A 24,691-nucleotide genomic window follows, 5' to 3' on the forward strand; every position below is an offset into this window, starting at 1 on the left:
GCAGAGTAATCCTCATCCTCTTGTTCCACATCCTTCCGAAATGCCACGCTGACTGTTTCACCATTGTTACGACGTCCCTGTCATAGCGACCACACCCAATTCACACACCTTAGAGAAGGAGTGGTGGTAAAATGTATCTGTATTTAATATTGATTCTGTTTAAATGCGAAGTTCAGTGTTTTACAACTAGACTACTGTCACTCAAAGCAGTCTATGGGCCAAGAGAAACTAATCCATGGTTCGGTTTTCTTTAAACAACCACTACAAGTTTAAGCTAACCATGATTTAGTTTCTCCTGGCCCATATTCTACTTTCAGGGTAAGGAACCATCTAACATGAAGTTGTAAAATACTGAACTTCATCTTTATCGAATGTAAAATAAAGGTGAATAGATGTTTAATATAGGTAGATAAAGCCATGTACCTGTCCAGTAGAGTCCTGCTCAGAGCTCCAGAGCTGAACCCCACCAGGAACGTCACCGCCGCCGCAAACACATCGTCAGAAACCACGGCAACATCCCTCTCCTTTCCATAACCACCCAGAACACTCCTGACCGCCCACCTGTCTTCGACCGCATGGTCCTGTCGACTGCTGGCAGTCTTGAGGGAGGTAAAGAGTGAATGAATGTGTTAGTCCCAAATGGCACCCTATTATATAGTGCGCTACTGTATTAACACAACATGACTGCCTTACAACAGTACTTACAGCAGGTAGGGTGTGAGTGTAGTTTGTCTTCCGGCCAGTAGGAGGCAGTAGTACAGGCCGCTGTGGTGAGGAGAGGCGATGTGGATCTGCAGGCTACCATCTCGTTGCATAGCAACCACATCCTTCTGGTTGGCATGAAGACTGCTGTTCTGGACCCGACCGAACGGGGTGTGCCAGTACTGGACCACTCCTACACACACACCAGTATAACAGGGGCACGGGGACATTCCACAAAGGTAGTCTTGTGTGTGTGTTATCTCACCTGCATGTGTTGTGTTCATGTAGGTTAGTGTGAAGCTCCTCCCTTTGTGAACTCGCACCCTGGAGGTGTGGTTTAGGGTTAGACTGACCACACCCATACAGAGGGCTGAGCCAATCAGCAGAGCCGCTGGCATCAGAGACCCCAGAATTCTCCCCATCCCCACCACTTTACACACACAGTAAGGACAATGTTTCCCAGAATGCCACAGATACCTCAGTTTATGTGGACCCATTTCGAGTAACATGTTTTTATATTCCACAGAGAAATAATAAAGCAATCAACCAATCAATAAATCAATTAACCAATCAATCAAGTATTTGACATACTTTCTCCTGGCATACTCCTTCATTAAAACACACAGGGTGAATAAGTAATGGCTTTGTGGGAAAAATAATATTTCAGTACACTGATCATCATCACAGTATCATTATGACTTACTGTGTAGTTTGCTCTGAGTATATCTCATTATACAACAAACCGTCTTAAATTAAACTAACAAGTTAGATGTTTCATGTCCATCTCCCCCGTTGTCGGATGTTAATGTTGTCTTTCTTCAGTTCAGTAAAGTGTAAAGTGAAGTTTCTCACATGACTTTTCATATGTCCGGTGACTCCGGTCCCTTGGGGTTAAACATTAATGACACAGAGCGACCTCGGTCACCGCCACTGGCTCTACTCCGCAGTACATTACGCTTCTGTCCTTTCACCCGGTGGCCACAGGAGGACGCTGCAGTACTGTAAATAGCAGAGACGCGAAAAACATGTTGTTTCCAAATATACTCTAACCTGATGTAGATTAGATCAAATCAAAATCAAATCAAATGTATTGGTCATATACACATGGTTAGCAGATGTTATTGCGAGTGTAGCGAAATGCTTGTGCTTCTAGTTCCGACAGTGCAGTAATGTCAAGCATGTACTATCTAACAGTTCCACATGAAAGTGTTACATTGTTTCCAGACTGGCAAATTGACCGATCTAATGCATACTGACTGCAATTTGATTTGTTCACACAGGTAGCCCAATTCTTGTATATTTTCCACTAATTGTTCTTTTGACCAATCGCATCAGATCTTTTTACATCAGATCTTTTTCAGAGCTGATCTGATTGGTCAAAAGACCAATTAGTGAAAAAATATCAGAATTGGGCTAGCTATGTGAACGCAGCCTAAACGCATCCCACTTTGCAGGCATACATTTCGAAAACATTGTACGACAATATTTTATATTTCTTTGTGCGTTTTGAAACGAATTAGACCTAATTCTGAAAAAATACAATATTGGGTTGCGAAGTTGCTTTAGGAGTAAAAAATTATTTATGAAGAGTGAGAGGCGTTTTGCCCACAATCATAACGGAAACGGCTGTCCAAATAAGATAAACGTCACACATTTTTTTAAACGACAAGGCAAAAATAGACTACTGTTTGGAAATTAGCAGTACTAGCCACTTTCCAAAAGAAACGTGGATTTATTCTCAAATGTTTTATGTGAAAAACAGTAGGCTCCAATTAATATTTTACAAGAGCTTTGATTCAACTTGATCATGTCAGTGGAGCAGTAGGTCTAGTCGACACTAAAATAGACCACCATATGTTTCTGATCAACATAGTCAGGGAACCGGAGTAGCTAGAGCTCAGCTCCAGCCGTAAGACACTCAGCCCTCCCCTGTGCGTGAGAGCGAGAGAGAAAAAGAGAGCGCGAAAGAGACAGCAAGAAAGCCCTGAGGAGCTCGTGCATCAGAAGAGCAGCCTCCGAGAGAGAACAGGGATCACACCGACTGAAGCACAAGTAGGACCGTAGAGAAACGAATACGTCACCGAGGGAGTAAACCCTTCCAAGGTAAACTAGCCTAATTAAAGCAGCCAGTCGGTTTGACGGAAATGTATTACGATGGATGAACTTATTTAAACTTTTCTAGAGCATAGCCAACAGCAAATGTGTATCATTTTGTCTGTGTGTGTGAACGTATCTGGACTTTTCTAGAGCATACGATTTTACCAACAGCCAGCCAAGTAAATTCCACGATGTTGGCCTACTTCAAGTCAACCGAGTTGAGCGAAGACGAGAGTGGGCGGACTGGAGCTCGGACGTCACATAAAATGATTTTTTTTCCAAAAACGACTGATTGAACTCCACAAACAATAGCCTACAATTAGACAGGACCTTTTTTTTTTTTATATAAAAAGTTAATTGTATGTGATGTCGGAGCTCCAGTCCTTCCACACTAGTCGTTGCGCAACTCCGTTGTTGTGAAGTACAGTACACCGTGGAGTTGAGTTTATCTTGGCTACCAACTGCTGTGTCATCAGCAAGTATAAAACACGTTTTGTCGTTATTTCAGTTCAGTAGCCGACTATCCCCTCGCTGGAGAGCAGAATACGAAAAAAGATTACAGTCAGAGTGCAGTATAACTGCAGTATGCTGCGTCCAAAATACGTTTTTTTTTACTGCAGTAATTTTGCAGTGTAACTGCAGTTAAGAGTGCACTATTACTGCTTCCAAAATACCACAGTCGACTGGAGTTACTGCAGTTTCAAAACTGCAATATTTTTTTGTAAGTGTTTCCTCCCAGCAGCTGCAGCTTCTGTAAAATGTGTTTACAACTTCAATAGTGTTTAGACTTACTGAGCAGAGCTACTACCTTTGGCCCAGGCTGCGGAGGTCTGTTATGAATCCTGACTTTCTCTCTCTCCATCCCCCACCTCATTTCTCAGTAGAAGTTCTAAAGCCTGATGAGTCGTGTAGGACTCAACTGTTCAATGGAGTCCTATACTCTTGAGTATGGTTAATGGGGATTGAACTGTGAACAAAGCGACGGTTGTAGTATAGTTTGTCTCTGCCATTTCAGTCTGTGCCATATCTGTTACGGTGTTATGCCGGACGAACACCCACACACCATGCCAGCCACACCCTCCGCTAACATTGGGTTGGTGTTGTGGTTAGAGTAGCTAGCAGATTGTAATGGGCTAATGTGATGCTCCATAAGCCTTTACAGGATAGGTACTATTTGGCGTAGCACAGATAATTTTCGACCAACCTTAATTTACATTTTAGTCATTTAGCTTACAGTTAGTGAGTGCATACATTTTTCATACTTGGTGATACTATCTTCGTTTTGGGTTCGGCTAAACATGGATGTGGAGATGACACTGTTTCCTGTCAGGCCAGACAGAACCCAATAGTCCCCTTCCCAGACAGAACCCACAGCTAGGCTGGCCACGTTCCATTCATACCCCTAGTCAAATCAAATGTTATTGGTCACATACACGTGTTTAGCAGATGTTATTGTGGGTGTAGCGAAATGCTTGCGCTTCTAGCTCCAACAGTGCAGTAATATCTAACAATTTCACAACATATATCCAATACACACAAATCTAAGTAAGGAATGAATCAAGAATATATACATATATGGACGAGCGATGTCAGAGCGGTATGGATTAAGATACAGTAGAATAGTATAGAATACAGTATATACATATAAGATGAGTAATGCAAGATATGTAAGCATTATTATAGTCCCCTTCCCTAGCTCCTACTCCCTCAGATCTGTAAGAAATAGATGGGTGCAGATAGAACCGTGACAGCTCCATCTAGACCTCCAGTAGACTAAGTCCAACCAGTAGTGGTGTTAGACTGAACTGCATACAGTATTCCTGTAGTAGTATATACTGAACAAAAATATAAATGCAACAATTTCAAATATTTTACTGAGTTACAGTTCATATAAGGAAATCAGTCAATTGAAATACATTCATTAGGCCCTAATGTATGGATTTCACATGACTGGGCAGGGGCGCAGCCATGGGTGGGCCTGGGAGGGCATAGGCCCACCCACTTAGGAGCCAGGCCCACCCACTGGGGAGCCAGGCCCAGCCAATCAGAATGAATTTTTCCCCACAAAAGGGCTTTATTACAGACAGAAATACTTCTCAGCACCCCCACCCCCCCTCAGATGATCCCAGGTGACGAAGCCAGATGTGGAGGTCCTGGTCTGGCATGGTTACACGTGGTCTGCAGTTGTGATGCCGGTTGGACGTACTGCTAAATCCTCTAAAACGACATTGGAGGCAGCTTATGGTAGAGAAATTAACATTCAATTCTCTGGCAACAGCTCTGGTGGACATTCCTGCAGTCAGCATGCCAATTGCACGCTCCATCAAACCTTGAGACATCTGTGGCATTGTGTTGTGTGACACAACTGCATATTTTAGAGTGGCTTTTTATTGTCCCCTGTACAAGGTGCACCTGTGTAATGATCATGCTGTTTAATCAGCTTCTTGATATGCAATACCTGTCAGGTGGATGGATTATCTTGTCAAAGGAGAAATGCTCACTAACAGGGATGTAAACAAATTTGTACACACATTTTGAGAGAAATACGCTTTTTGTGCATATGGAACATTTCTGGGATTTTCTATTTCAGCTCATGAAACATGGGACCAACACTTTACATGTTCTGTTTATATTTTTGTTTAGTGTAGTTAGAACTTCTAGCTGTTGTGAACCGACCACTCCCTTCATCCCTCTCCTTGCCCCTCCTCTCTTCTCCAGGATAGGTCTATGGTAAACCCTGTGTGTGTGCTAGTGTGTGTAGTGTGTTTGTCTGCATTGTGTAGTGTATGTTCTCTCTCTAACAGGGTTGTCAAACACTAACATGATTACAGACTGCCTGGCTACGTCCCATAAGCATCTCCATGACTACCAGGGAGTCCTGTTGACTGTCCGAGCAGTGAACAGCAGCAGTTTGTGTGTGTTTAGCAGACAGACTCTATGCTAAGCACACTGTGCTAAAAGATCTGGGAACCTCTGATCTAGTATTCGAGTTGGGGCTGGTTACTCCCAGTGATCCATGGGTAAACTAGGAGTGTCTGTTGTCTGTATGTGTCACGTGACTGGAGAATTATGTTATTCGGGTGTGACTCATATGGTGTGTGTTGAAAAAGAGGATATCCTTGAACAACAGTGCTTATTTTTCTCTACTTTCAATGGGAGGAGTCAGTAGATAATGGGACTCTGTCTCACTCACACACAAATACCCTTCTCTTTTTTGCCCTCTTCTTGGCATACATCTCATAGACTCCCCACCACAAAAATGTAGCCTTAAAGCTAAGGTATTTTTGTTCAGTGTAGTTAGTCCTTCTAGCTGTTGTGAACCGACCACTCCCTTTATCCCTCTCCTTGCCCCTCCTCACAGGAGGCTGCTGAGGGGAGGACGGCTCATAATAATTGCCGGAGCGAAACCATCCAAAACATGTGTTTGATGTATTTGATACTATTCCGCTACAGCCATTACCATGAGCCCGTCCACCAACCTCCTGTGCTACCGATACCAGGGTTTTTTCTGGATCCAAAAGGGACTTAGGTGGTGGTTGTAGCAGGGGGCGTGGCTCAACGGCCCCCATCTTGGCGGTATTGATACATTTTTAAGCCAATTTCCTGTAATTCTACACATTTCTCCATGGAACTGAGAGAAAATGTTCCAGTTTTAAAGCTAATTTACCTAAATTCTATGCATTTTTCCATTACTAATGCAGTGTTCTTTTGTTCAAACAATAACAGTCAATACTGCTAAATGAATTGTTTTGGGAATTGAATTCTCCCTGATTGTCTAGCTTTTATTTAGGTGATTGTTAGTTCTCGCTTATTTAAAAATATAACGTTATATTTGCATTATAATTTCTACATACTTTGTCTGGTTTTTGTTGTTTAAGTTTACACTAAAAGGGTTTTTCCATCCCGAAAATGTACAGTGGGGAAAAAAAGTATTTAGTCAGCCACCAATTGTGCAAGTTCTCACACTTAAAAAGATGAGAGAGGCCTGTAATTTTCATAATAGGTACACGTCAACTATGACAGACAAAATGAGGAAAAAAAATCCAGAAAATCCCATTGTAGGATTTTTAATGAATTTATTTGTAAATTATGGTGGAAAATAAGTATTTGGTCACCTACAAACAAGCAAGATTTCTGGCTCTCTCAGACCTGTAACTTCTTCTTTAAGAGGCTCCTCTGTCCTCCACTCATTACCTGTATTAATGGCACCTGTTTGAACTTGTTATCAGTATAAAAGACACCTGTCCACAACCTCAAACAGTCACACTCCAAACTCCACTATGGCCAAGACCAAAGAGCTGTCAAAGGACACCAGAAACAAAATTGTAGACCTGCACCAGGCTGGGAAGAATGAATCTGCAATAGGTAAGCAGCTTGGTTTGAAGAAATCAACTGTGGGAGCAATTATTAGGAAATGGAATACATACAAGACCACTGATAATCTCCCTCGATCTGGGGCTCCACGCAAGATCTCACCCCTTGGGGTCAAAATGATCACAAGAACGGTGAGCAAAAATCCCAGAACCACACGGGGGGACCTAGTGAATGACCTGCAGAGAGCTGGGACCAAAGTAACAAAGCCTACCATCAGTAACACACTACGCCGCCAGGGACTCAAATCCTGCAGTTCCAGACGTGTCACCCTGCTTAAGCCAGTACATGTCCAGGCCCGTCTGAAGTTTTCTAGAGTGCATTTGGATGATCCAGAAGAGGATTGGGAGAATGTCATATGGTCAGATGAAACCAAAATAGAACTTTTTGGTAAAAACTCAACTCGTCGTGTTTGGAGGACAAAGAATGCTGAGTTGCATTCAAAGAACACCATACCTACTGTGAAGCATGGGGGTGGAAACATCATGCTTTGGGGCTGTTTTTCTGCAAAGGGACCAGGACGACTGATCCGTGTAAAGGAAAGAATGAATGGGGCCATGTATCGTGAGATTTTGAGTGAAAACCTCCTTCCATCAGCAAGGGCATTGAAGATGAAACGTGGCTGGGTCTTTCAGCAAGACAATGATCCCAAACACACCGCCCGGGCAACGAAGGAGTAGCTTCGTAAGAAGCATTTCAAGGTCCTGGAGTGGCCTAGCCAGTCTCCAGATCTCAACCCCATAGAAAATCTTTAGAGGGGAGTTGAAAGTCTGTGTTGCCCAGCGACAGCCCCAAAACATCACTGCTCTAGAGGAGATCTGCATGGAGGAATGGGCCAAAATACCAGCAACAGTGTGTGAAAACCTTGTGAAGACTTACAGAAAACGTTTGACCTGTGTCATTGCCAACAAAGGGTATATAACAAAGTATTGAGAAACTTTTGTTATTGACCAAATACTTATTTTCCACCATAATTTGCAAATAAATTCATTAAAAATTCTACAATGTGATTTTCTGGATTTTTTTTCTCATTTTGTCTGTCATAGTTGACGTGTACCTATGATGAAAATTACAGGCGTCTCTCATCTTTTTAAGTGGGAGAACTTGCACAATTAGTGGCTGACTAAATACTTTTTTTCCCCACTGTATATCATTATTTTTTAATTCTTATTTTTTCACTGTTTGGTCGTATGTTTGTGTGTGTAACTGCGTATTCCAGGAGGATGGTTGTGCCGTATAATAATCAGTGTTTCGCTGCCCTGCATAGGGAGTGTGTGTAACTGTGTGCGTGTGTGTTCCAGCAGGGTGATGGTGGTACCATATGAAGACCAGGGCTATTCCTCCCTGCGTAGGGAGTGTCAGCAGCGTCGAGTCCTGTTTGAAGACTCTGTGTTTCCGGCTACGGACCAGTCTCTGTTCTACAAGACCAACCGCATAGGAACCATCACCTGGAAGAGACCTAAGGTACCACACACTGACGGGAGGGGTGGGGGGGGTGTGTGTGTGTGTGTGTGTGGGGGGGGACTTCATATTCATAATCTCCAGCACCAAACCAGTGTCTACGTATGTGAAAACAGTGCGTTTCTATGATCTGTGGTTAAAAAGAAAAGTAAGGTCCCCAAAATATTATCTGTGACATCACAGGTTAGGATTAAAAGTAAAACATGTGATTTTCAAAACTTGCAATGAGTTTCTAGCCAGAGGGAGAGTATTTTCTTGCTCACCACATCACCACGAATCTCATAGTGTTTGAAAATCACCGTTTTTAAGAGTCCATGTTAACGCAGAAACTGACTCAACCGCACAAATGCCTGGCAGTCCCGTCTTCAGTCAGCTGTTCCTTATTTTATTATGACGGTTATTTTATTTTCACAGTCTTCATCCGTAACCGTCGGTTAAACGGTAATTGTGGCAGCCCTAGAGTTAAGGTGTTTGAATAAGCATCCGACTGACAGTTTGGGTACGTCATGTCACAGCTATTCAGAGAGAGAGGTGGAGAGGATGAGAAAGAAAGTGGGGATAAATCAAGAATAGAACGGAAGAGATGTGGTTCTCTATGAACCCTTCGATCGGGGTATGTATGTGTGTGTGTGTGTGTGCATTTCCCCAACCTTTGCGCCATTACCAACCAAACAGGAGTGGTAGTAGTTAATCTTATTTAATGAGGAAAAGTATAAAAACCACTGCTGTGGTCATCACTATCCTCTTGCAATAGGACCAGCTGGATGGTAAAAACAGTACTAATATATAAACAAATGAAAATTAACAAAATATACTCTTAAAATAAAAATTAGAAAAATATAAAAAATGTCCCACTAACTATCATAAGGTGAATGCACCAATTTGTAAGTCGCTCTGGATAAGAGCGTCTGCTAAATGACGTAAATGTAAATAATATATCTATGGTATTCCTGTTTTTGTCCAGCCTTGCTCCAACACAGCAGCTGATCAAGCCCAAGGCAAAAGGTTACTTCTCACCCAGTGAGATTCCTTAGGAGGGCCTCCTGGTTCAGAGAAAGAGCGAGTGTGGTTAGAGCAGCGAACCATGGAACGAGTTGAGAAACAGATCCACCCTACAGTATGTTAGACTTACTGATCTTCTTTGGGAGTGTACCAGAGGTTTTTATCACCTATGTCTTTCACAATACCTCTGATCCCCCTGTTAACAGTAGTGTCTAGTACAGTGTAGTCCCAAAGAGTAGCTTAGTGTGGTCTGCTTCTCTTCCTCTTCCTCTGCCTCATCCTCTCCTGTTCCTGCTCCGGGGCCTGTCCTACCGCACCCTGCCCAGAGAGGCTACTCTCTGCTGAGGCTGAGGGATGGAGCAGGAAGGGGTGGAGAAGGGAGTTAATGATCTGTGGTTCTAGAGGTCCCAACTTGCACCCTATTCCCTGCACAGTGCACTACTTCTGATCAGAGCGCTTTGGGCCCTGTTCATATGTAGTGCACTATAGGGAATAGGGTGCCAGTTGGGACGCATCCAGACTGTTGGGTAACCCTCCCTCCACCCAAGCCTTCCATTAGTGGTCAGCTCAGAGAGAGCAGCACAGCCACATAAAAAGTCTCTGAGTGCCATGAATTAACATGATGGAGGATATAGTGATGGAGAGGAAGAGAGAGAACTTAATCACTAATGGTTCTCTTGGCTTCTACTCATAAGCATCTCAGAAACAAGACCGTCTCTCTTCTTCATCTTTCTATCTATCTCTCTGTCTCTCTCTCCCTCCCACCCTCCCCCTCTGTGTTAACCCCATGTTGTCTCCTCCCCCCTCTATAGGAGCTGTGTGTTAATTTCATTTTAATTTACAATCTGATACAAGGGCATGAAGTCCGACTGCTCTGAACTCTAATTCACATACAGTATAAGAGACATTACTTAGCATTGTAATTCTAGCTTTAGCGCCATGTTGTCTCTCCTTCTCTATAGGAGCTGTGTGATAACCCCAAGTTGTTTGTGAATGGTATCAGTGCTCATGACCTCCTCCAGGGCCAGCTGGGGAACTGTTGGTTCGTAGCTGCCTGCTCCTCCCTGGCATCCAGAGAAAGTCTGTGGCAAAAGGTAAGACTCCCTGGCTGTGTGCATGTCATGCGTGTGTTTGCCTTGGGTGTGTGACGTGCAGTAGGAGGATGTGATTAGAGACCTGATCGAGAAGGATTGACACTTTTCCCCCACCACAAACACACGGAATGATTTGGAGTTTATTATTGTTTCCGACTCCTATTTGGAAGAGTGGCTTGTGTTTGTGCATGTGTTGGTGTGGCCCTTCTGAGATGTCAGTGTGTATTTTTTCCACTGAGTTCACAGTGAATCATTAGCATTTTTGTGTTCAACTTTCCACCACTTCAGAGAGGCTCTGCCTAGCTCCTTACCCCTAACCCCTAGCTCCTAGTGTGAAGGACGTCACTCCATTGTCCCTGTCCGTTCAAGGGCTCAAAATAGTAGTCCTTTGCTTTACAAGCACACATGACTGCACCACTGAAAAGGTACCAATTGGGCAGCGCCATTGATGATATTTCAAGCTGTGGAGTGATCTTACTGGCGTGATCTAACGCCGTACCCCTACCTCACTAAATCATTACTGATCTTTCATCTGAAACAACTGAGCAGGTTTATTATGTTCCTCCTGAACAGCTGCTGTTGGGTTGGAGAGCTGATTTCACCCCAGAGACAGAGCTGGCAGGAGAGACCTAAGTAGACCGGGTCGATGAAGAGTTCTAAGCATTTTCTGTTCATTTCCCGGATTATTCTACATGTTGAATCGCCACTGTTAGTCGACACCCAGAAGGTGATCTACTGCACACGACCGACGTTCATTATGGTGTGTCGACGTTCATTTTGGTGTGTCTTCCTCTTAACACAGGCTCTCTGGATAAAGCTCTCTCCCCTCGTGCTGGGATTGTTGACCAACTGAGTGTCCGGTACAAGACTGTGTTAGTCTGCTGAGCTAAAGCCTCAGGCAAGGTCACTTGTCTTCACTAAACTACCCCTGTTACACTTGCACCGTATTTACCAATATTATTAGCTCCCAGGGAATATCTTGTTGTTATGAGTAGTAGTGGTTTGTGTGTGTGTGTGTGTTTTGGACATAATTACCTGTTGCTTAGTCCTGGTGTTTAATTACATGTTCTATCAAGAGAGCAACGATGTGTTCTAGAAGCAGCTCGTTAACACACACAGTAGAATTAATTGGACCAGACTGTACCTTCCTACTGTCCCCTCTACCCCAACAAACACACACACACACACACACACACACACACTGTTATTAATCCAGTGGGAGGGTGCTGCAGTATCTGCTCCAGATCACTCACATGAACACACTCGCTTTCTCTCTCTCTCTCTTTGTCTGTCTCTGTCTCGAAAGTGTTACATTTGCCTTCTGGCATGTAGTCTACCACTTGTCCATTGTGTGTGAGCGAGAGAGAGAGAGAGTGTATTGATTGCCCTATGAATGAACAGCAACCGTAGCTACTGTAGCCTGAGGCTAAGCCGTCTCTATCCTGTCCCCTGTCCTGGCCATTAACACACACACAGCAGGACAGAGTACCTACAGCTCTTTATTGGACAGCAGTAGAGGACATGGCCAGTTTAAAGTATACTGTTGCGATATTTCATGCAAAGTGAATATGGTAACTACTACATCAGTGCAGCGTAATAGGAGAGTAAAACAGTGTAGATTAGAGTCATAGTACAGTAGGTAGTTGGAGTTACATTGCAGCATTGGTTCTCTAATATTTCCTATAAATAAGGATGAGAACAAGCTATTCATATCATTCAGGTTTTCAATATAAATGTACAGGTAACTGCCAAAATAATGGAAACACTTGAGTAAATGAGGGATACAAAGTATATTGAAAGCAGCTGCTTCCACAAAGGTGTGGTTCCTGAGTTAATTAAGCAATTAACATCCCATCATACTTAGGGTCATGTATAAATTCTGAGTTCTGGAGCGGCTGAGACTGCGTTTTCCACCACCATCAACAAAACACCAAATGATGGAATTTCTTCTGGAAGAAAAGTGTCGCATCCCTCCAATAGAGTTCCAGACACTTGTATAATATATGCCAAGGTGCATTGAAGCTGTTCTGGCTCGTGGTGGCCCAACGCCCTATTAAGAGACTTTGTGTTGGTGTTTCCTTTATTTTGGCAGTTACCTGTATCTATAGGATTATAAACTCCTAAATTAGTGATTCTGCAGCCTACTGTTACTACTGTGTAACTACTGTACCTTTATCAGAAGATGGTTTCTAGCAGGTTGTTGAGTGACATGCATAGATAGTAGGGGTGTAACGATTCGTTTTAACAACGATTCGATTTGTATCACGATTCGTGGTTGTCGATACGATTCAAGGACGATATTGGTTCATTTAGAACGATACGATCCGAAACGATTCAGTGACTTGAAATCGATTCAGTAACCTTTTAGCCAAAAATTCAACCAGTGTGACTGAAATAAATACCTGGATACTGGACAGTGCAGGTGAAGTTTCCTAGATTCCTGTTTCTTGTAAGGACCGCAATGGTGGCTTGATAATTTCTCGCTCGTCGGCTTCTCCTCTGTCGTCCGCCATGCTATGTTTTGTTGTCTTGGCGCCTTTGCGCTGCTGCTGGCGCGATGACGTCACGGATAGGCAGACTGAATCGAGTAATGTTTAAAGCCTTTATCATTAAAAGTGCTAAGAAAAAACATCCATATAAAGTCTGACGTGCTTAAATCCAATGGGTTATTTCCTAGTATCGATACAATCGATTTATTACATTTTAAAACGATGTTAGATCGATATATGTTGTCCAAAAGGCCAACTCGCCGAACACAGATCGATGTAGTTGGATCATAGGAATATAAATCGATACATCGATGTAGTAGATGGATCGTTACACCCCTAATAGATAGATGTTCAGGAAGGAAGTGTGCACACGCGCACACACACACAGATGAGATGGGACTCGGTGGGTGTGTGTGGGCGGGGGATGTAGAAAGAGAGAGCAGTGTAGACTGGTCCAACCTAGAATGGCTGTAGTAGAAGGCATTCCCTTAGAATGGAGAGAGGGAGACTAGAGGAGTAGAGGGAAGAGGAAGCAGTTAAAGGGATACTTTGGGATTTTGGCAATGAAGCCCTTTATCTACTTCCCCAGAATCAGATGAACTTGTGGAGACCATTTGTATGTCTCTGTGTCCAGTATGAAGGAAGTTAGATGTAGTTTCGTGAGCCAATGCTAACTAGTGTTAGCGCAATGACTGGAAGTCTATGGGTATCTGCTAGCATGCTTTTCAATGCTAGCAGATACCAATAGACTTCCAGTCATTGCCCTAATGCTAGTTAGCATTGGCTCCAAAACTACCTCTATCTTCCTTCATACTGGACACAGAGAAATACACACTTCTGTGTCCAGAGGGCCTCATTGCCAAAATCACAAAGTATCCCTTTAAGGTTTGTAGGTCAGGCCAGATTGAACTCCATGGAGATGCTGACCTTGTCAGCCTCCGCCCCCTCCTTGAAGGCAAACAGGAAGTACATGACCTTGCGGACCTTGGCCAGCTCCGCGATTCGCTCCCCAAACTCCTGGATGTCCGCCTCCAGACACTTGAGGGGCATGTCCTCCTTGTCGCCAGCGTTCCGCCAGAATGTTCCGACGGGTTCTAGAAGCTGCCGGGTCATCAGGTGTGTGAGGTCAGGGGTCCAGAGCTGGGAGATCCCCGTGACAGTCACTCTGCCATGGCCAATCAGAGACACTGACCAGTGGACAAACGTCAGCTCCTGATTGGCGAAGTCCAGACGGTAGACGGCCTCGTGGGGGAGGAGCAACCGTTCCCCCTCCTGTCGCTTCTGACCGCTCCGCTGCAGGGACTGGAAACGCAGCCGCATCACCTAGCAACAATAATAATAATCATAATCATAATTAATAGAATAATAATATAATATAACTAGCCTTTTGGCCACTCCACCGCTCCACTGAAGGGACTGGACACCCAGACGAATCACATTGTAGAATAATAATACTATAATAATACTTTTATAATAGTATAACTATAATATGCTGGACGTGCAGGATACTCAGACGCAGGTACCATTCAGTACAAGTCGACTCCTGAAAACTGTCCAAGCATTTGTCGGTCCGAATTTAAATAGGCTACTTTGTTCTAGATAAGCACATATTTAAGACGGTACCAAACTACTACACGTAGCAGAAGCCAATTTGAATTTTTTATGTCTACTAGAAAATACTTTAGGCAAAAGTGACTTACAGTAAACACATTACGCAGTATATCAGACCCATGCAAGAATCAAACTCACATCCAACTGAACCATCGTGCTATTTCAATCATCAACCATCTCAACCTCATCTCAACCACATGAACAGTTTTACCTCAGTGAGAGAGGTGTCCTCTGCAAAGCGTAGCTCCAGGGCTGAGCCAGACGAGGGGGCCGCGGACAGGTCTGTGTTAATCTGAGAGCTCATCTTTCTGTGCTGGGGAGGGAGTGAGGCCTGCTTGTCTCTCTGGATGGATATCTGTGTCTGTGCCTGCAGATAGTTTTGCTGTGTTCCTCTCCCCCTCTGTCTCTTATGCCATCTCTTTCCCCTTCCCCTCCCTTTCCCAGAGGGTAGTATGGTTGGGTTAGTTCTCTGGTTGGGACTATTGATTGTGTGGCATGTACAGTGAGGGAGGGAGGGATGGAGAACAGAAGTGAGGACTGGGTGTGTGTGGTGGCGCTAGGCAACAGGAAGTGATGACATCAGAAGAGGAACCAGGGATTTTCCTGAGGGCTTCTGGGAACTGGTTGATCATAGCTGGATGGGCTGGTTATTAATACACACACAGGGCTAGCTGGCTGTGTGTGTGTGTGTGTGTGTGTGTGTGTGTGTGTTTATTTGTGTGGGTATGCGCCTATGTCTGTTTGTGGTGTGTATGTGTGTATTGTTGGAGTTTGGTTGTTATGATGCACTAGAAGGTTGCTTTTTTTGTTCTGTTTTAGTTAGCTGTGATTAGGGCTGTTACGGTGACCGCATTATCGCCACATCGGCGGTCACGAGTCATGATGGCAGTCAAATTCCATGTGACCGTTTAGTCACAGTAATTAGGCTTCTCCAAGCTCTGATGCTGCTGCTGGTCATTAGTAGCCTACCAAACTTGCTAACTGCCTGGTACTCAGCACTCTATTGTCCCTCTAATCACTCTGATATCAATGCAAATTTAACTGAAAATGTAATCAAATACTTAATGAGAGCCCATGAGCTCATGTTGCGCAACATTTCTATTCTATTGCAGCCTCTTAAAAAGAGAATACTTCGGAAAGTATTCAGACCCCTTGACTTTTTCCACATTTTGTACAGCCTTATTCTAAAATGTATAAAAAAAAAAATAATCCTTCATCAATCTACAGACAATACCCCATAATGACAAAGCAAAAACAGGTTTTTATAAATTTTTGCTAATTTATTAAAAATAAACTGAAATATTACATTTACATAAGTATTCAGACCCTTTACTCAGTACTTTGTTGATACACCTTTGGCAGCGATTACAGCCTCGAGTCTTCTTGGGTATGACGCTACAAGCTTGGCACACCTGTATTTGGGGAGTTTCTCTAATTTTTCTCTGCAGATCCTCTCAAGCTCTGTCAGGTTGGATGGGGAGCGAGGCTGCACAGTTATTTTCAGGTCTCTCCAGAGATGTTCGATCGGGTTCAAGTCTGGACTCTAGCTGGGCCACTCAAGGACATTCAGAGACTTGTCCCGAAGCCACTCCTGCGTTGTCTTGGCTGTGTGCTTAGGGTCGTTGTCCTGTTGGAAGGTGAATCTTCGCCCCAGTCTGAGGTCCTGAGCACCGGAGCAGGTTCATGAAGGATCTCTCTGTACTAGGGCCCTATGTAGCTCAGTTGGTAGAGCATGACGTTTGCAACGCCAGGGTTGTGGGTTCGAGTCCCACGGGGGGCCAGTATGAAAAATATATATATATATGTATGCACTCACTATAACTGTAAGTCGCTCAGGATAAGAGCGTCTGCTAAATGACTAAAATGTAAATATACTTTGCTCCGTTCATCTTTGCCTCGATCCTGACTAGTCTCCCAGTCCCTGCCGCTGAAAAACATCCCCACAGCATGATGCTGCCACCACCATGCTTCACCGTAGGTCAGAGTGACCATCGGGTTATTGGTCACCTCCCTGACCAAGACCCTTCTCCCCCGATTGCTCAGTTTGGCCGGGTGGCCAGCTCTAGGAAGAGTCTTGGTGGTTCCAAACTTCTTCCATTTACGAATGATGGAGGCCACTGTGTTCTTGGGGACCTACAATGCTGCAGAAATTGTTTGGTACCCTTTCCGAGGTCTGTGCCTCGACACAATCCTGTCTCTGAGCTTTACGGACAATTCCTTCGACCTGCTAAATGTGTTTATGTTAATTAACGGTCAATTACCGTGAGACCAGTAGTTATTTGCTTGACAATCACCAGCTGAATAAATGTCATGACCTGTGACGTGTTCTTTTAAATATATATCTTTAAGGTATTTTCAGATTTTGTATTGAGCAGATAGTGAGAGAGACTGGCAGTGGGGAAAGTTGGAGGGAGATTGTATCAAAGTGTAATAGGCCGTATCCGAACCTATGCCGATACTGAAGACTTGTGCCGGAGGCTGCAGCATTACCGCTAGACCAGCCAGGGCATACAGCTGTGATGTGTTCTAAGCATCTTCTCTCCCTCCCAGGTGATTCCGGACCATAACGACCAGGAATGGAATGAGGAGAAGCCGGAATCTTACGCCGGAATTTTCCACTTCCGCTTCTGGCGCTTTGGAGAATGGGTGGATGTTGTCATCGACGACCGGTTGCCCACGGCGAACGGCAACTTGGTGTATTGTCACTCCAATGACAGCAATGAGTTCTGGAGCGCCCTGGTGGAGAAAGCCTACGCCAAGTTAGTACACACACACACACAATGATTTGGTGAGGAAGGCTTACGCCAAGTTAGTGCTATAGTAGACTGTTGTGTTTGTGTAGGATGTATTGGTTTTGCTGAGTGTGTGTGTGTGTAGGATGTATGGGTGTTACGAGGCACTGGACGGGGGCAACACAGCGGATGCATTGGTGGATTTCACGGGTGGCATCTCGGAGCCCTTGGACCTTGTGGAGGAAGGGTTGAGTACGGACGAGGAGAAACGCTCAGTGCTTTTCGACAGAGTCCTCAAGGTCCACAGCAGAGGAGGCCTCATCAGCGCCTCCATACGGGTATAACACACACACACAGATGCGCACACACACACACACACAAACACACACACACACACACCTATAGTCCTGACCGTTCACCACTCCCTCCAGGCGGCCAGTTCAGCGGAGATGGAGGCTCGTCTGGCCTGTGGTCTGGTGAAGGGTCATGCCTACGCTGTGACAGATGTTAGAAAGGTCCGGCTGGGCCACGGCCTCATGGCTTACTTCAAGTCCGACAAACTCACAATGATACGACTCCGAAACCCCTGGGGAGAGCGAGAGTGGAACGGCGCTTGGAGCGACAGGTAGGTTTTAAAATGTTTGTTATTTACCTTTAGTTATACAAGAAGGCCCATTGAGGTCAAAATACCTCTTTCACAAGGAAGACCTAGCCTGGTAGAAGGGGGGAGGAGGAGAATGTGTGCAGGGTGTCAATTGGGTATGGCAGGGTATGGGAGTCGCCATACCCTAGCTAGCTCAACACCAACAATTTTAAAATAGGCAACGAAAATCGTTCAAATCCCATTTAAAAAGAAAATGCAGTTTTGCGGCATTAGTCGTCTGACTTTAGGACGATGCGGATGCCTGGGAGCGGGAGGAAACGCTGTTTGTATGGCTGGCTGGCTTTATGGAGAGCAGAGATCTGTATATAATGACGAGATGCTCGTGTCTAAGCCCTAACAATGGGATTTGTTGCCCCAAAGGCGGGAAAGGAGGCGACAAGCTTATGTCCAAAATAAGCCCATTGAAACGCATTGCAAGTGTGAAACCTCTCGCTTCACCTCTTCCTCTCTGTGGAAAGCACATCAATGCAGTTGCAGGGAACAGCATGACTTTTTTCCAACACATTGCAGAGGTAAAGATGGCTGTAGTAGATTAGTTTCGCTAGGTAACTGCTGTTTGACTAGACATGTAACTAAACAAGTTTTAATACCGGTGCTGATCTAGTGCATAGCAGGCAGCTAATGCTGGAGTACATTTTGCCTGTTTTTGCTGTTCTCCAAATTGCATTTGAGAGTTTTTAAATTGTGTAGAATTGCAGTAAATGAGCTTCTATATATATATATATATATATATATATATATATAATTTAATATTTGGAGGAACCCCCAAGTCACTGGGTGTGTGTGTGTATGTATATATAGGCCTGTTCATTACTCACTGCTCCCTCTGCTGGTGGAAAGAGGTAGTGTAGGCCAACAGGGAACCGGAGACCTTTAGCACAGATTGTTTATTCCTGTTAGAATGTTTGTTTAATTTATATCCTGTATCATAGGAAAATTCAAAAAAAGCATCTCGGCAGCAGAAGGTCTTGGGTAAACTGTGCATTTGAGCCACTGTTGGTGTCCATGTCTCAGAACCTTGAGTCCCCTACTCTATCAGTTCTGTTCGGTTAGCATTCTTTCACTCTACACAGCAAACCCTTCAGACAAACACTGAGTGATAGAGAACTTCTCTCTCCTCTCTCCTCTGTCTCTCTCAGCTCAGAGGAGTGGGGGAAGGTGAGTAAGAGTGAAAGAGAGAAGATCGGAGTGACGGTGCAGGACGATGGAGAATTCTGGTGAGTTTTAACCTATGACCTCTAGCCATGACCCCTAACCTTTCCTCCATACGGCTGAGAAAATGGATGGCCATAGGATGATGAAGCTTGATGACATCCCTTTTCCTGTCCCCCCCCATTCCTCATCCATCCCCCCTCCAGGATGACATTTGATGACTTCTGTCAGTACTTCAGTGATTTGATCATGTGTCGTCTGATCAACACTTCCTACCTGTCTTTCCACAAGACCTGGGAGGAGGGCTCTCTAAAGGGCGCCTGGCAGAACCATGACAACCCGCTCAGCAACCGCGCCGGGGGCTGCACCAACAACAAACACACCTTCCTACAGAACCCTCAGGTAGGAGTGGGGGTGGGGATGGGGGGGGGGCATTTGTGTGTGTTTATCTATGTGTGTATTAATGTATACAGTTGAAGTCAGAAGTTTACATACACCTTAGCCAAATACATTTAAACTCAGTTTTTCACAGATGGTACTCTGCTCAGATGAGACTAAAATTGAGCTTTTTGGCCATCAAGGAAAACGCTATGTCTGGCGCAAACCGAACACCTCTCATCACCCCGAGAACACCATTTAAAAATGAAGAAAAACCCTTGAATGAGTAGGTGTTCTAAAACTTTTGATCGGTAGTGTATACAGTTGAAGTCGTAAGTTCACATACACCTTAGCCAAATACATTTAAACTCAGTTTTTCACAATTCCTGACATTTAATCCTAGTAAAAATTCCCTGTCTTAGGTCAGTTAGGATCACCACTTTATTTTAAGAATGTGAAATGTCAGAATAATAGTAGAGAGAATGATTTATTTCAGCTTTTATTTCTTAAATCACATTCCCAGTGGGTCAGAAGTTTACATACACTCAATTAGTATTTGGTAGCATTGCCTTTAAATTGTTTAACTTAGGTCAAACGTTTCGGGTAGCCTTCCACAAGCTTCCCACAATAAGTTGGGTGAATTTTGGCCCATTCCTTCTGACAGAGCTGGTGTAACTGAGTCAGGTTTGTAGGCCTCTTTGCTCGCACACGCTTTTTCAGTTCTGCCCACAGATTTTCTATAGGATTGAGGTCAGGGCTTTGTGATGGCCACTCCAATACCTTGACTTTGTTGTCCTTAAGCCATTTTGCCACAACTTTGGAAGTATGCTTGGGGTCATTGTCCATTTGGAAGACCCATTTGTGACCAAGCTTTAACTTCCTGACTGATGTCTTGATGTCTTGCTTCAATATATACACATAATTTTCCTTCCTCATGATGCCATCTATTTTGTGAAGTGCAGCAAAGCACCCCCACAGCATGATGCTGCCACCCCCGTGCTTCATGGTTGGGATGCTGTTCTTCGGCTTGCAAGCCTCCCACTTTTTTCTCCAAACATAAAGATGGTCATTATGGCCAAACAGTTCTATTTTTGTTTCATCAGACCAGAGGACATTTCTCTAAAAAGTACGATCTTTGTCCCCATGTGCAGTTGCAAACCGTAGTCTGGCTTTTTTAAGGCGGTTTTGGAGCAGTGGCTTCTTCCTTGCTGAGCGGCCTTTCAGGTTATGTCGATATAGGACTTGTTTTACTGTGGATATAGATACTTTTGTACCTGTTTCCTCCAGCATCTTCACAAGGTCCTTTGCTGTTGTTCTGGGATTGATTTGCACTTTTCGCACCACAGTACGTTCATCTCTAGGAGACAGAACGCGTCTCCTTCCTGAGCGGTATGACGGCTGCGTGGTCCCATGGTGTTTATACTTGCGTACTATTGTTTGTACAGATGAACGTGGTACCTTCAGGCGTTTGGAAATTGCTCCCAAGGATGAACCAGACTTGTGGAGGTCTACAATTCTTTTCTGAGGTCTTGCCTGATTTCTTTAGATTTTCCCATGATGTCAAGCAAAGAGGCACCGAGTTTGAAGGTAGGCCTTGAAATACATCCACAGGTACACCTCCAATAGACTCAAATTATGTCAATTAGCCTATCAGAAGCTTCTAAAGCCATGACATCATTTTCTGGAATTTTCCAAGCTGTTTAAAGGCACAGTCAACTTAGTGTATGTAAACATCTGACCCACTGGAATTGTGATACAGTGAATTATAAGTGAAATAATCTGTCTGTAAACAATTGTTGGAAAAATTACTTGTGTCATGCACAAAGTAGATGTCCTAACCGACTTGCCAAAACTATAGTTTGTTAACAAGAAATTTGTGGAGTGGTTGAAAAACGAGTTTTAATGACTCCAACCTAAGTGTATGTAAACTTCCGACCTCAACTGTAGGACGTGTGTGTGTCTCCCTGCAGTATGTGTTCAACGTGAAGAAGCCAGAGGATGAGGTGCTGGTATGTCTACAGCAGACAGACAGGAGAGCCAGACCTAAAGAGGGAAAGGGAGAAAACCTGGCTATAGGCTTTGAGATACACAGGGTGAGAAGTGTGTGTGCGCGTGTTTATCACCTCATGGTGTGTGGAAGTGTTATTAATGTGTGTATTAATGTGTTAATTAAAATGTGTGTGTGTGTGTGTAGGTGGAGTTGAACAGGCAGTACCGTATGCACACTCGGCAGCAGAAGGTGTGTGGGAGTGTGTACATCAACTCCAGGTGTGTGTTCCTACGCTATGCCTTGAAGGAGGGTCGTTACGTTGTCATACCCACAACCTTTGACCCCGCTCTGGAAGGAGACTTTTTGTTACGCATCTTCACTGACGTCCCCGCCGACTGCAGGTACACACATATACTCACACACTCACACACTCACACACTCACTCTCCTCATTATCTCGCTCTCTCTCTCTCCCCCCCCCCATAGAGAGTTAACCCTAGATGAGCCAGCCCAGACGTGTTGGTCAGGACTGTGTGGTTTCCCTTCCCTGGTCACTCAGATCCATGTCCACAGAGCAGATGGACTGGCTGGACAAGACTCTGATGGAGGTATACAAACCTTTCTTCTCTCCCTTCTCCGTCTGTTCTCTTTTCTTCTCTGGTCTGGTCTTCTTCTCCTCTTGACAGTCTGTATGTGTGTGTTGCAGCTTCAGACCCATACGTGATCATTCGTTGTGAGGGGGAGAAGGTTTGTTCTCCCGTCTTTAAAGACACTCGCAGCCCAACCTTCGACACCAAGGCTCTATTCTACAGGAAGAAAACTAACCAGCCAATACTGATAGAGGTGAGGAGACTGGGCTGGGGGGGTGGGGTCTGTGTGTGCGCGCCAGTGGGTTAAAGAGGAGTTAGAGTGAACGTCACAATTTGGGTTGTTTCTATAAGTAACCGTTCTCTCAATTAAATTCAATACAACTTTATTCATCCCCCAGGTGTATAACAACAACGTGTTGATGGATTCCTTCCTGGGTCAGGTCAGTTTGACCTCTGAACCCGGCGACCCCCAGCAGGTTACCGTCCACCTGAGGGACAAGGGTAATCACCAAGACAACGACCTCCCGGGCACGCTCACTGTCTCCATGGTGACCAGCAACATTCTCACTAACATCTGACTAACCGTCAATCAATCAACCAATCTATCAATCAGTGCCTTACTCCCACCGTCCAATAGGAGAGAAGAGCCATAAATATACATTAATTTGCCATAAAACATATCTGTTGAGGGACCAAAGTTAGCCTTCCAGACAGTATAGTGTTGTTTTTACTGAATGTAGTACCAACCCTGGCCACATTGGGGCGATCATCTCCTTGTTCTCCTTTCTCATCTTATAACCACTATAACTTGTGCCATTACAGATATATAAATACATGTCCAGTATTTCAGCAGTATATGTTGTCCTGTTTACATTTATTTACATGTTTTACATTTCAGTCTGCTTTGAACTAGTCTCTCAAGTAGCTGAGTTGGTCTGGGTGCCAAGAGCAGCTGCTGACATTTCTAGTCTTTAGGAGAGACACTTATTTTTGTTAATAACTTTATTATTAAACTTGAATAAAATGAGATTTCTGTCTATGTTGCTCTACTTTGTATCACATAGATTTTCCAGTGGGAGGCCCAATACTCAGTGGCGACGCGTCATTCAGGGCAGCCCCACCTGTTTAGCCTTTATTGCATGTTATTTTAGCATTAATATGTGTCACATATCAGTTTAGCAAATATATGGAGTTAATAAAGCCGCATACAAGCATGGTCTCTTTTTTGCTTTTCTTGAGTAAGGCAGCTCCAAAATGCAGGTGTTTCAGCCTAGCTCAGTGCTTTCTGTGATGGTGGGGCAGCCAGGGAGAGCTCAAATTCAAGACACTTGGGTGCTGCCATAGTTACATTAGAAGTGCCCATCCAAGAAGGCCATTGGCCACAGATAAAATGAAGTCAAATCACGTTATATCTCTACAGTAGCTTTGATTGGACTGATCATGTCAACATCATACTTTCAAAATCTTAGCTAGCAGACATCATCATGAATCAAGTCGACAATCTACTGGCAAATCCTTTTTAATCCTTGTCATATGAAGAGAAATTATAGGTAAAACGTATCGGTGCTCATCGGCCATTAGACATAAACATTACACAACAAGTTGGAAATCGCAAATTCAATAAGTGGTTTGGAAGGAATCAGTGACAGTGACTAACTGTAAGCATTGAAAAGCAATCACTAGCCTGCTATTCAGTGGAGTGGCTGTGTGGTCCCAAATCTGGGATTAAGGGTCTCTTTTCCAAGTTTAAATTGATAAACATTCAACATTGGCCATGCTGTCAATGAAGCATGATTTGTGCCACACTCAAAACAACTGTTAACTCGGAACTGCAAAGTCTTGAACTCACTGAAGTCAAGTTAACTCGGGAACTCAGCCTCTTTCTTGAGCTACAACTTGATCGATGACGTCATCATGATTCGACCTTGTTTTTCACCATAATTCCAGAGAATGACAGAATTTGATGACACAATTTGGCCACGAAGGACCGCCACGCCACCTTCCTGTTCAAGTGGGCACAGCACAACAAGGTGAGTCCAAAAATGTATTGTATGCTGCTGCATAAATTATGTAATATGCCAGGGAGATATGTAGCTAAGAAAGTGATACTAAGTGTATGTTGTGTAGTAAACCGTTAGTAGCCCATGTGCCTCACTCTAATAATTTGGTCTATTTACCCCTCTTAATTTCGCCTACTGTTCTGATTTGGTGGTGCCCATCCTACGGTTCTGACTTGGTGTACAGGGAGAACACTGTAAGAACGGCCCATGTTCTGAATTCTGTCGCTGTACATTTCAAAAGTGCTAAACAGTTATATTGACTATGTCCGTCGTAGCTCGCTCATCAATGTCTTAATCGA

The 24,691-nt window shown here is 44.1% G+C and overlaps 2 protein-coding genes across 3 annotated transcripts; one reads left to right on the forward strand and one right to left on the reverse strand.

The window, feature by feature from the left end:
- The first annotated feature begins 2,385 nt into the window (after positions 1–2,385).
- On the forward strand, positions 2,386–23,361 carry LOC121567883 (calpain-5). Of its 2 annotated transcripts, none has more exons than XM_045220329.1 (13): positions 2,386–2,805; positions 8,472–8,634; positions 10,596–10,727; positions 17,378–17,586; positions 17,705–17,897; positions 17,991–18,184; positions 19,363–19,440; positions 19,582–19,777; positions 21,724–21,846; positions 21,948–22,144; positions 22,229–22,350; positions 22,449–22,585; positions 22,731–23,361. In XM_045220329.1, the coding sequence occupies exons 2-13, from the start codon at positions 8,479–8,481 to the stop codon at positions 22,908–22,910; spliced, it is 1,917 nt and encodes a 638-aa protein (XP_045076264.1). In that variant the 5' UTR covers positions 2,386–2,805; positions 8,472–8,478; the 3' UTR covers positions 22,911–23,361. The 2 variants fall into 2 exon arrangements, with proteins under 2 accessions (XP_045076264.1, XP_045076269.1); XM_045220334.1 differs by having other exon boundaries at positions 8,475–8,634.
- Positions 14,008–15,329, reverse strand: ompa (olfactory marker protein a). Its single transcript, XM_041878239.2, has 2 exons — positions 15,039–15,329; positions 14,008–14,539 (listed from the first exon to the last, which is right to left on the reverse strand). Exons 1-2 carry the CDS (start codon positions 15,129–15,131, stop codon positions 14,111–14,113), a joined length of 522 nt encoding a protein of 173 aa, XP_041734173.2. The 5' UTR covers positions 15,132–15,329; the 3' UTR covers positions 14,008–14,110.
- Positions 23,362–24,691: the final 1,330 nt, after the last annotated feature.

This window comes from Coregonus clupeaformis, chromosome 6 (genome assembly GCF_020615455.1).
Source record: "Coregonus clupeaformis isolate EN_2021a chromosome 6, ASM2061545v1, whole genome shotgun sequence".
NCBI classification, from domain to species: domain Eukaryota; kingdom Metazoa; phylum Chordata; class Actinopteri; order Salmoniformes; family Salmonidae; genus Coregonus; species Coregonus clupeaformis.

Bases quoted from the DNA above. Each gene is read 5' to 3' on its own strand.
- LOC121567883 (XM_045220329.1), top strand. From the start codon at position 8,479: ATGGTGGTACCATATGAAGACCAGGGCTATTCCTCCCTGCGTAGGGAG. The intron at 18,185-19,362 runs GTAGGTTTTAAA...TGTCTCTCTCAG, and splicing joins AACGGCGCTTGGAGCGACAG to CTCAGAGGAGTGGGGGAAGG. The intron at 19,441-19,581 runs GTGAGTTTTAAC...TCCCCCCTCCAG, and splicing joins CAGGACGATGGAGAATTCTG to GATGACATTTGATGACTTCT.
- ompa (XM_041878239.2), bottom strand. From the start codon at position 15,131: ATGAGCTCTCAGATTAACACAGACCTGTCCGCGGCCCCCTCGTCTGGC. The intron at 14,540-15,038 runs GTAAAACTGTTC...TATTGTTGCTAG, and splicing joins AGGACACCTCTCTCACTGAG to GTGATGCGGCTGCGTTTCCA.